The sequence below is a fragment of the Natrix helvetica genome (genome assembly GCF_964273705.1).
Source record: "Natrix helvetica genome assembly, chromosome: 1".
NCBI classification, from domain to species: Eukaryota; Metazoa; Chordata; class Lepidosauria; order Squamata; family Natricidae; genus Natrix; species Natrix helvetica.
Genome location: NC_138548.1, coordinates 198,029,524 through 198,041,412, shown reverse-complemented (window position 1 = coordinate 198,041,412; position 11,889 = coordinate 198,029,524). Strand labels below are relative to the sequence as shown.

Sequence of the window (11,889 nt, the reverse complement as noted above, 5' to 3'; positions counted from 1 at the left end):
ATACAGCATTTAGGACGCTCTTGTTCTTTTTTGCAAGAGCGCCTCTAAGAGAGAGTTGCGACTGTGTTCAGCTAAACTCAATCGCTCCCTGGGGTGGGTGTGTAAAATTAGACCTTAAGCACTCTGAAAGAAACAGGTAAGTGATTATGCTGATGATCGAAGTGGACCTATTCTGACACTGGAAAACTATGCAAATCGAGAGCAGTTAGGTATTTGGCTGAGAAACTACAAAACTAGACTAAAAAGTTGTTTTAAAAGAGAACCTATAAAAAGACAGTGGCAATCTACTTGCATATTGGTGCTAAGAAAACCAGAGATGTGGCAAAAAAGTAACCAGGAGTGGAGCTTACAAGTCACTCTCCATGAACCCAAAATTATTGGTTTGTAAATATTTCTATTCAATTGTATTCTTCTTCTCAGCAGTATTAATGCCTAATAAGCTTATGGCTAAAGTTAACATAGAAGCCATGACTTTCTTTTAATATATTTAGATGGTCCTATTGGTGGCTAATGAGCATCCATTTTACATTAGATATCAGGGAGTTAAGATTACCTATAAATGTACATTAAGAAAAATGTATGTAAAACTTTATAAAAATGTATATTGAGATCTTTAATGTACTGTAAGTCTAAATCAGATTTTTTCAGTTTTGCTTCATGACTCCTTGTAAAACTAGGTATTTAGTAGCAATCTTCAGTCTAATTTGCTCAGTTGGAAAGAGGGCAAGGGAATGACTAAGGTTGGTTGTAGAAATTACTAGGTTTGCCCCTAAGTGTTACTTACCGGTATATGCAACTTATATAGGAGACCGTAAATAAAATCATTAGTTGGGGTCTACAAATTTCAATCTGGATCACAATAGACAAGGTAGGTATTCCATCCAGATGAATAATGCACTGTATCATTTACTGGCAACACAGAAAAGTTTTTCTTTCCAATTTGCTTTAAGTTGTTGCGTGGACTGAGTGTTTTGTATCATTTTATTCTCCTATTCCATCAAACTCTCTAGCTTAACTGAAGGAAAAACAGGTACATGTAATCAGTCCTTGGGTCACTGGCTATTAGCAACTGGCAAAATTTATAACTATAATCCAAATCATTCATGAAGTAGTGTGATAGCTGCAGCTTTCATTTACAATGAGTTTGATCTGTGCAACTGATTTCAGGACATATAGATGTATGAATGACAGCTGATAAATTTGAATTGGTAAGCTATAGTATCTATCATTGATATAGTAGTAGAACAATAGATTTTTCTAGTCAGGTATGCGTAAAGTTAAAATGAAATAAACCCTTATAGAGAACAGGATGTGCCAGTAATAAATGCACTTAATTATTCACTAGCCATGAAGTTCCACACACGTGCTTAAAAACCACACTCTATTCATAAATCGTATTAATACAAATTATAAAAGACAACCTTTCAAATGGGAAAAGTGTATTTCAAGCTATGGAAAAGAGTAAATTTATTATTTTGTTTTGTAACCAATTTTTGACTTATTCAAGCAGTCAGATGTATTTTTCAGGATGTATTTACATATCCTCAGTTGCTCCACTTTATTTCCTAGGGAGGAAAAAAACCGATGGAACCGTCTTTCCAAGTTGAACTATTTCAGAAAACAAAAACAGACTGCATGTTTAAATGCTTCCCAATACCAACCTTCTCATATACTTGAAATATTAGTATCTCTATGAGAAATTGAAGATGCAATCGTTCATCCTAATGAACCTGTCTCCACACCTATCTCCACACATCAAAAAACATGCAAGCATATTTAGTCTGATGCTCAAGAATGATTGTATTATTGCTACACTTAAAGACGCTAAATGCAATTTACTCCATAAAAAAGGCCACATCGAATCATTTCTAAGAAAGTTGTCGTGTCCAGTCTTTTTACATGAGGAATGCATTTCTCAATGAATATTTCTTTTTAAAAAGTACTGCTCTAGAATTTACTATTTTTTCCCATCAAGATTCCTGGTGTTCTGCAATTATAAGTTTACAAGAAGTTTGGATTTTTTTAGTTCTTTAGTACTGAATTGTAGAATTGTATCAGCATTAATTACCAAAGCTCAGAAGAAAAAAATATAGTTATACAGGTGGACCATGCTTAATAAGTGCCCTATTTAGCAATTGCACAAATTTACAACAGCGCTTAAAAAATAATTTTATGACCAGTCATTTAACTGTTCCACTGTGTCTGCAGTCATGTGATACCAAAACTTTGGTGTTGCAAAACTGGGGGGTGGGTATGTACAATTGTCAGTGTCCCACTGTCTTGTGATTGACATTAGGGCACTTTGCAACTAGCTTATAACAAGTAGAGTCAATGGAGAAACCAACAGTAAAATAGCAAGTTGCTGTGATGCAGCTACTCTTAAAACCAACGTTGATTTGCTTTAACAACTAAATGGGAAGTGACAACCTAAATCCCTCATGGATATGTTTCACTTAGTGATGTTGTTGCTTACCATCAGAGTTGCTGATCCTAATTACAATCGCTAAGTGAGGACTACCTGTAATGCAAAATATCATATTCACTTTTTTTCTTTCATGACTCATATTCTTCCTTCACTATTTACTCCATAGTAGTTCTCCTGAACAGAAACAAAACTGTTACAGAGTAAAGCATATATAGTATAATTTGTCTGTATACCCTCACTTACATATGCATTATAAGCACAGTATATGAGGCTATAGATGTCCAAAATAAAACAGTCACACGCCAAATTGGAAAGCGCTTTGTACATTAAGTGCTTTTTTTATAATAAAAAAAAGTACAAAGTCCTGATACGAAATATACAAAAAAATCAGCCAAGGAAAATGGTTGCCTTTCTACAAATATCAGTAGCATTGCATAGAACAGCCTCTGTGGGGTATTGGGAATGGGCAAACCCAACTGGGTATGATGCTTTAGGAACATTGCTAGGAAATTGTCTGCAGTTATACATAAAGAACACCGGAGCATAAAATCACATATACACGTTGTTGCTAGAAACATCTTGCCATTACTTTCATGTACTGGAGCATTGGAGAAAGTATCAAACACAAGAATAAGCCATCATCACAGCCCTTTCCCTTGCATTAACAATCCCAAGGAAAATACTGTGTAACCAGAGAGTTATTATTGCTTCAGCTAAGCCAATGGGTGCAAGGTTGCCATTTAGATTAACAGGCGCTATTACAAAGTCAGTTTGAATGGCAGAGCCCTGCATTGGCAATGGATGAGTCCCAATTGGTTAGGCCCGATCCTCAATGTGGGAAAAGCAAGGCTGGGATTATGTTTTGATGGCATGAGGCACTGGCCGGCCGCTAGCAGGCATACTAAAGCTAAAATATATACAAGGGGAGTAGAATCCTTATAAGCAGAAGTTCAGGGAAGGTGCGAAAAGCCAGCAGCTTAATAATGCTGAATGGAAAAAGGAAACCCTGAGCTGTTTTAAAAAGGCCTCTGGGCAGACAAGACCCTGAGTAGCCACCAGGGGACAGGGCAAATAAGCGTACAGCCCCCACACAGGCAGGTAGGAGAAGATGCTAAGCATCAAACAATTAAGGGGGTGCTTGCACATAGTGCTCCCAAAGGGGCAGAGAGAGAAATGCAGTCAATACAATAAATAAAGATACAAAATAATCTATGTGACCGCTGCTGATACACCCCATCTTTTGCCATGTCCAAGTGCAATTGGTCAGCATCAAAGTGCCACTGAGGTCCCCATAGTAAAGTCCAACCAGATACACTGTTCTTTTATAAGCTAATCTAGCCATCTTCTTCCACCTCGGAATCCTTCCCATCTGGCTCCTCTCGGGAGGACTTGGATCCAGCAATATCATCTTCTTGGCCACTTAATACCTCTTCTACCACTTCACCTGTGTTAGTAAATAAGATACATCAATATTTGAAGCAGCTGATGAAAAATACTCCCTCTTTACCCATGTTTCCAATATTTAAATGACGGAATCCTCCTTTATTTCTCAGTGGCTTTTGATACCATCAATCATGGTATCCTTCTGGGCTGGCTCTGAGGGATGTTTTGGGGTGGGGTATGTGTGTGAGGTGGAGAGACATTGTTCTTCAGTGTTGTTTCTCTTTCCTAATAAGGTTTGATTCCATTCAATGGAGTGGGAGAAAATCTGCTTGGAAGTCATTCCTCTGATTTCTTCTCCCCACTTTCCTTTAATCTACATAAAACTGCAGGGAGAGGTCACTGACTGAAAGATTAGGTATCTATGTTGTCTAGCTAAGTGCTGACTCAGTGCTTAGAATTTCTCAACAAAGGAATGGACTCTGAATTCTTCATAGAGGGAACAACTTTAAGTCTGTAGGCCAATGACTTCAGGACATCATCCTTGGCTGTGAATTAAGACTATTCATCCCTGCTCAGAGGTGGGGGGCAAATTGGTAGTCCTACTGAACTCAAAGCTTTTGCTCAAGTAGCCGTTGACAACTATGAAAAGAAAGGCTATTGCCCAATTAGGGAAAATTAGGAATCTTTGCTCATAGTCACCCATTGCCCGGTCACCTCTACTTTGGATTACTGTATGAGGCTTTGAAAAGCATTCAAAAGCTATTACTGAGGCAAAATGCAGCAACCTATATAGGTATTTATCATTATACCTCAGTGACCACACTGCTTCAGGGCCTGCATTGGCTGCCAATTAGCTTCTAGTGGGATTCAAAGTGCTGACTGTCAACTTTAAGATCATCTACCATTCACCATTTCTATTTGAGATTGCTATATGATGAAACCTAGCAAATGGGCATTTTACTCACTGTTCCCACAATTTAAAATTCCTTGCTCTATACTTTCTTTCTGGATTTCAGGAAAATCATTAATGGCTTTCCCATTTAGCCCAGAACCTGCTTTGAACACAGTATAGGAATACATTTGATGATGTATGTTTTTTTTCTATTTCTTGTGGTGTTGAGACTTTTCTTATTTTTCTATGAATGTATTATTTTTATTGAGAGGTTCCTTTTATGATGTCCCTGATTGTTAGCTGCTCTTGAGCCTTTAGAAATGAAGAGCAAAGAACAGCTAGTCGTCAACTTACAATCATTTGTTTAGTGATTGGCTGAAGTTACAATGGCATTAAAAACACTAACTTATTAGTTTCTCAGTTACAACCATTGCAGTATCCCCATGGTCACGTGCTCAAAATTTGGCCAGTTGGCAACTGGCATATTTATGACGGTTGCAGTATCCTGGTGTTATTGAGCACCTTTTGCCACCTTCTGACAAGCAAAGCCAATGGGGAAACCAGATTCATTTAACAACCATGTTACTAATAGCTGCAGTGATTCACTTTACAACTGTGGCAAGAAAGATCATAAAATGGGGCAAAACTCACTTAACAACTGTCTGTTAGCAATGAAAATTTGGGCTCAATTGTGGTTATAAATCAAGGATTACCTGTATCAACATTTATTTATTTATTTATTTATTTATTTATTTATTTATTTACCTACCTACCTACCTACCTACCTACCTACCTACCTACTTAAACATTTATATAGCTGCCCATCTTATAACAACTCTGGATGACTCATAATTATTCTGCATTTCAGATCCAAAGGCTATATCATTTTATGAGGAGCAGTTGTATTTCACCATTACTTACCTTGCCCAGTCTCTTCTTCATCTATGATCTCATGGACATCTTCCACCCCATCTTCCTCATCTTCACCATCATCATCCACAATCACAACAAAGTCATCACCATTTTCTGTCTCACTAAACATAAGGGAAGGAGGGAGTGTATCACCATTTATCTATCATCTTCTGCGGACTTCCCAGCTGTATACCACGAAGCCCTGTCTTCATGAAGTCCACTTCTCCTACGTCTCTTTAGTTCTCTCCTCCTACGTCCTGCTGCCACAAACCTAGACAAAAATCTATATCCACACACAATGGCAGGCTTAGATTCTTGCCAAAAATATCACTCATACTATAATCTCCATAACAAGGAACCACGTAACTGCATAATTCTTACCTGTCTTCTTCACCATTTTCACCACCTTCCCCCATCAGGTAGTACTGAAGTGGATTGGGCCACAGGTCTTCTTTAATGATCTAGAGAAAAAGAAGAGTGTGACAGGTAAAAGGGCATACGGCTGCAATAAACATTTTAGAGGGTGTAGCCCACCAGTGCTGACAATGGTGGATGCTGAGGCTTGAACAACATTTGGGGAGCAAGTTCTCATCAATGGTATGCAGTATAGTCCCACCTCAGCAATGCGATCTCCTGCAGGAAAGCTATGGTCACAGAACCAACTGAAGAAGCTGCGGCTCATTTCGAAGTTCTTCTGGCCATGAGCTAGTGGATCCTGGCCACGCCACCAGCGAATTGGTGTAGAATGAGAAACTAATCTCCCTGAAAAGGATGGGGAAAAACCATACCGCTGTAAAGAAATGCATGTCAAATCTGACCTTTCATCCCTCAAAACTCTGTCCCCTTGTGCATACCAGAGGAACCACACTGGAACTCCTTCACAATGACCTCATTCTGGAAATAGGGATTGCTGCTGAAGTAGAACTTGATCTTGCAGCCTGACTTCGCATGGGTGAAATCCACAACCTACGTATCAAAGAACACCATAACCATAACATTACCAAGGTACTGTCACAGTGTCTGGAAAAGTGTTAGGATGCAAATAATTTTACTCTCAGCTTATTAGCCTGAGAGTTCATCAATTCATCAATTCAATTTCAAGCTAGTTTCTAGACCTAGACTAACTTTGTCTCTTTAAATGTGCACTAATTGGCATACATTAAAATGAAATTTAGTTGCATACAGCTCCCAAAGGGTCACCACCTCCAACATACACTAGGTAAACACAAGCACAACTTTGTTGAAATCACCTGCAGATTAGTCATATAGCTCAAAATGTCTTCATCCCGGTCATTGATCATGGCTGAAAGCTGAGGATGGTTGAGAAACTGCAAAGTTAATGTCAAGGAAAAAAAACACTTTTTTCAGAAAGAAGGCAGGCTACACATATAAATGCAAGCAGACATTCTAAACCTATATGCAGCATTGCCATGTAGTGAAGTATGCTCTGCCCCAAAAGAACCCATTTACTTTCTCCACTTATTTCTTTGAGTGTAAGCCCCTAATGAAATATTTTACAAAGGAAGGATGTGGCATTAATCCATTGCTACATGGATTAAGACCCAACTGAGTATAACACAGCTTCAAAATGTTCTTCACATTCTTTGCAATACTGGACAGTACTATATTTTCCTCCCATTTCCAGCAACCCTTTCCCAACACCTAGTAGCAATGACAGGATACAGCAGTGACCCAGAAACCGGGGATGTTTTGGATGATGATGTTGCGTCGCTCCAGATGTGGGCGCCGCATGTGACTGAACTTTGCTTTGAGCTGGGCAAAGGCACGGTTGGCCTGCTGATTTACAGCTTCCAGTTCCAGCTGCACAGCCTCCAGGGCTTCCAAGTACTGCTCGGTTTTGCGAGTGCGTTGCTGTTTTCCTCCCTCTTCCTCCTCTTCTTCCTCCTCCTCCTCCTCGTCATCGTCGTCCTCCTCTTCCTCCCCCACCGAAATGACGGAGCACTCGTCCTCCGCTGCTTCAGCTGCTACCTCAGCAGCCCTGCGCCTCTCCTTGGCATCCTTCCTCTTTCTCTTGGTCTCTCGGCCATCCTCATAGTCGTCGCTCGCACCGAGGGCGGCTTCCGCGTTCCTCCGCTTCGCCCTGGCAGGTTCCACGCCCCCCGCTGCGCTTCCTTGGTCCTCGTCGGAAGACGCCTCCCCATCTCCCTTCGCCCGGCCGTACCGAGTCTCCAAACCCTGCCCCGCCGAAGCGCTTCGCTCCCCGGCCGCAGGGCCGGTTTCGCGCCCCCCCTGCTGGCCGGCCGTTTCCAGGCTCCTCGATTTCGCTGAGGAGCTTCCGTGCGCCTCCTGCTGGTTGAGGATTTTAAAGCTCCCGCCGCCCCAAGCCGTCATTTCGGCCAGAGCTTGGGCTGCCTCCGTCTCCTTCTGCAGTTGACAAGCTGGGTCTAAGCGCCGCTGCTTAGGGGATGGGGGCCCCAAGTCCTCACCGCCCTCGCTCATGGTAATTCAACTCCGGCCCCAACGGCAGAACCAAATCCGAAAGGGGCGGGCAAAAAGCCGCGAGTCTGCCCAACCGTCGGTGGCACGGCAGGAGGAGAAGCAGGGTGGGGGAAGGGCGCCACGGAAACGGCCTCTTCCAACCGCCTCAGCGCGAGAATCCTGCGCAGCTCCTCCTGATTGGTCAGCGGCGATCGAGGACTGGCCACTGGGACAGAAGCTGCCTCGCTCATTTGGATGATCCCAACGCGGATTGGCTGGCTCCGGGAAGCAATCGAAGCAAAGATCCCGCCTTATGTTAACCCCACGTGGGAAAAGTAAGGTTTGATAGGCCCGCGGTTTCCAGATGTCGTTGCTTCGCCGTCGGTGGCCTGCTTCCCTTTTACCGACCTTGGTTCGGTCGGGTCAGTCGCAGAAGAAGCCGTGACGCGGTCGTTCCCGGAGTGATCGTCCGAGCGGCGCATGCGCGGCGACATTTCGGACGCTCCTCACCCCTTGGGGCATGCGCTCTGAGAGACGAGTGCTGCTATCTGTCTAGCTAGAATAGGTCGTGGTGGGTTTGGACCAAGAGGTGGAGGGCCGCCTATACGCTGCCCTCCAAGATACCAATATGCGTCTGCAGAGATAGCAACGCCGGGAATTATCAGCCGGCGCCTCCTGGGTGTGGTGTGCTCACATAACTTCCCAAAGAGATTGTTGGGCGGGAGATTCAGAAACCATTTCGCCAGCAACGTGCATACATTAAAGCATTAACTACATTAAAGCATTAACATTAAAGTATTAACTACCGTATGATATGCTGATGGATGTCCCCTTTCATTGTCTGAGAAGTGGGATAGGCAAATGCGTCTGGTTGTTTGCAACTGAACATCCAGAATCCGATAATAAAGCCATCGGCATTGACAAAGTCTCACCAGTCAATTGCAAAAGGCAGTTTTACCTGGAACAACTTACATCCTGTGTGGTTAGTTTAACACCATTAAATAATAACATCTGCCTGTTCTGAGTCTTTGGAAAAGAGTCAGTAGGTGGATAAAACTGCCAAATCCAGTCTAATCATGTGGCTGACTACCCACCACGATACAATTGCCAAAAGAGGAAGGATAAGTGAAGCTTGTGGCATTCATTCTTTACTTCCCAGCTTCTTAGAAGTGTTTCCCTTTTTATCCCATTTTCACTTCATTCTGCTAATTAACATCTTCTGATATCCCTTTTTTATACAGCCTTGCTTTGTTTAATACAGGTAGTCCTCTATGACCACAATGAAGCCCCAAATTTATGTTGAGAAATGACACATGTGTTAAGTGAGTTTTGCCCCATTTTCTGACTTTTCTTTCCAAATTTGTTAAGTGAATCACTGCAATTGTTAAATTAGTAACACCATTGTTAAGTGAATCTGGCTTTCCCATTGACTTTGCTTGTCAGAAGGTTGCAAAGGGTGATCATGTGACCATGGAACACTGCAACTGTCACAAATGTGAGTCAGTTACCAAGCATACAAAATTTGTTCAGGTGATCATATGGATTCTGCAAGGGTCATAAATGTGAAAAATGATCATGTCACATTTTTCAGTGCCGTTGTAACTATAAACAGTCATTAAACCAACTCTCGTAAATCAAGGACTACCTGTATAATATCACAGGTAGTCTCAGACTGCCTCACGCCTTAAGTTGTGTTAGCAGATATGGTGAAAAAAAACCTTTTACTACTAATTCTTGCATTTACAATCCTCACAGCATCCTGTGGTGATGTGATCACCATTAAAATGCTTTTCAACTGGCTTGTGACAAGCAGAGTTAATCGTTAAAATAGAAATAAAATTGCAAGTCACAGTCATGATTTTTTTGGTTAGTAACTGTAGGAAGTTACCACCCAGCCCTCTCCCAGAAAAATGAAATATCCTAGGAAATATTGAAAAAGCAGAATATTATATTTTCCTGGATGTGAAAAAGGGACAAACACATTTTAAACACAAAGTAAATGCCTGCAGCTTCCTGCCCATCCCCACTTTGTCAGTGGGCCATTAAGAAGGCCAAACTAGTCCACTTTACATAATAAAGAGTTCTCCCCATCAGCTCCAGGGAGATGGGATTATAGGCATGATAATATTGGTACTTTATTCAACTGACCACATGGCATCTGAGAACTCTGAAAATTCAACCAAACCTGGACTCAGCCTAGAAAGTTGCCCCTGCATGGGCCCATGTGAGTCTGACAACCAATCAGAATACATTTCTTACACAGGAACAGGAAACAGATAGGTGGGGTTGAACAGATTATAAAAAGCCCTGCAAGCCCTTCTTCACTCTCTTCTCTTCTTTTCCACCAACATTGAAGCATGTGATCACCTTTTCTGCTCAGGAGCTCAAGCCATGTGGTCCTGTCCACCATTAAAATCATCTTTCCAAGCAGTCTCCAGTGTCTTTTTCCCCACTTGGAGCCGAACCCAGAAGGACATTTCTTCCAACATAACTATGCTGCTTCACTTAATTTTTTAAGGGGAAGTAAGGATGTAGGCCTATTACAGTGCTTTAATTTTCCATCTAGTGATCAGGCACTTAGAAAACGAGTTACCAGTCTTAATTGTAGTTGCTATGCAATACAAAACAACCACCTGTAATCCAGACCAGGAGAACTAAGTGGGGACTATTTGGGCAATTTACCATTTACCAAAAAGCATAATTTAAAAAAAGAAACATGTCCAGCCAGAAAAAAAATATTAAAAAAATGGCCAAGAAAAAAATTCCACAAGGTCTTTGCAAACATCTTGACACTAGATCTGGGAGAATATCCAGGTTTTCAGAGACTTGTGAACCATTTAAAGCAACAGTCCCCAACCTTTCCAGCTCTATGGACTGGTGGTTTTGTGCATGTGTGTGCCACTTGCACAAATTCAGCTTCACGTGCTTGCATGCTCACCCGCCGCCTGCACGGCCAACACACCCTGGCTCAGCAACGAGCTCTGGCCTGAGGATTGGTGACCTCTGATTTAAGTGTGGAGGAAGTTGTTCCGGAACAGATGAATTGCAATAGAAAACAAAAACACATTTGCCTTCATTTGTGAGAAAAGACATGCTTCCTTGATTTGTAATATGACATTTAACTGAAGGGACCAGAGCATGCACACACTGTGCAATCATACCGGATGAGCAAAAACAATTGGAGACAGGTGCTACTTTGAGTAACCTAATCCTATGCCATAATGGGCTTTACAGGTGATGATCAACATCATGAAATGCACTCAATTCAAGCCAATGTAACGTATATAACTTGGAAACGAACGCGCATGAGCATAGTTATAAGCCTCATTTACTGCCTGGACCTTTGAATCATGATCTAGTTGTAGTTTCTGAATCTCTTCAAGGGCAGCCTCATGTACAACACATTGCAATTGTCCAATCATAAGGTGACTAGGGCATGAGTGATCATCTGAAGGGTATTCTGATAAAAAGAAGGGAATAGCTGGCACCAAGATGGAGTTATACAAAAGACCTCCTGGCCACAGATGCCACCTACTGTTTAAGCAGTAGCTGTGTATATAGCAGGACCTCTAAATTACATGTGCAACCTCATCCAAGACCAAAGATGAAAACATCTCAGAACCACAGACCCAAACAACCACAGCCGCTCAGTCTTGTGCCACTCTGTTCCTCCCTTCACCTGCACAGCCTGGGGTTGAGATGGGTGTCATAAGGTTACTGGTGATACGTCTATGTAGATTCTCCATAATCCAGGTCATGGGTTTTCTTTTTTTAAGGCAACTGGACTTTCTTATTTTTTCTTGAAAACGTTTCACTTCTCATCAGATTCTGGTTGATG

At 41.8% G+C, this 11,889-nt stretch overlaps 1 protein-coding gene and 1 long non-coding RNA gene across 4 annotated transcripts; one reads left to right on the top strand and one right to left on the bottom strand.

Moving 5' to 3' along the window:
* The first annotated feature begins 7 nt into the window (after window positions 1-7).
* LOC309396957 lies at window positions 8-2,144 on the top strand. The gene is made up of 2 exons (XR_014176181.1): window positions 8-136; window positions 1,570-2,144. It is a non-coding gene; the product is annotated as an uncharacterized lncRNA (long non-coding RNA).
* A 588-nt stretch (window positions 2,145-2,732) lies between these two features.
* TSPYL2 (TSPY like 2) lies at window positions 2,733-8,627 on the bottom strand. Of its 3 annotated transcripts, XM_081962479.1 has the most exons (7): window positions 7,296-8,594; window positions 6,863-6,940; window positions 6,467-6,578; window positions 6,229-6,374; window positions 5,994-6,073; window positions 5,622-5,734; window positions 2,733-3,869 (listed from the first exon to the last, which is right to left on the bottom strand). In XM_081962479.1, the coding sequence occupies exons 1-7, from the start codon at window positions 8,070-8,072 to the stop codon at window positions 3,760-3,762; spliced, it is 1,416 nt and encodes a 471-aa protein (XP_081818605.1). In that variant the 5' UTR covers window positions 8,073-8,594; the 3' UTR covers window positions 2,733-3,759. The 3 variants fall into 3 exon arrangements, with proteins under 3 accessions (XP_081818605.1, XP_081818607.1, XP_081818606.1); XM_081962481.1 differs by lacking the exon at window positions 5,622-5,734 and having other exon boundaries at window positions 7,296-8,619; XM_081962480.1 differs by lacking the exons at window positions 2,733-3,869; window positions 5,622-5,734 and adding an exon at window positions 5,742-5,895 and having other exon boundaries at window positions 7,296-8,627.
* Between the last annotated feature and the right edge of the window lie 3,262 nt (window positions 8,628-11,889).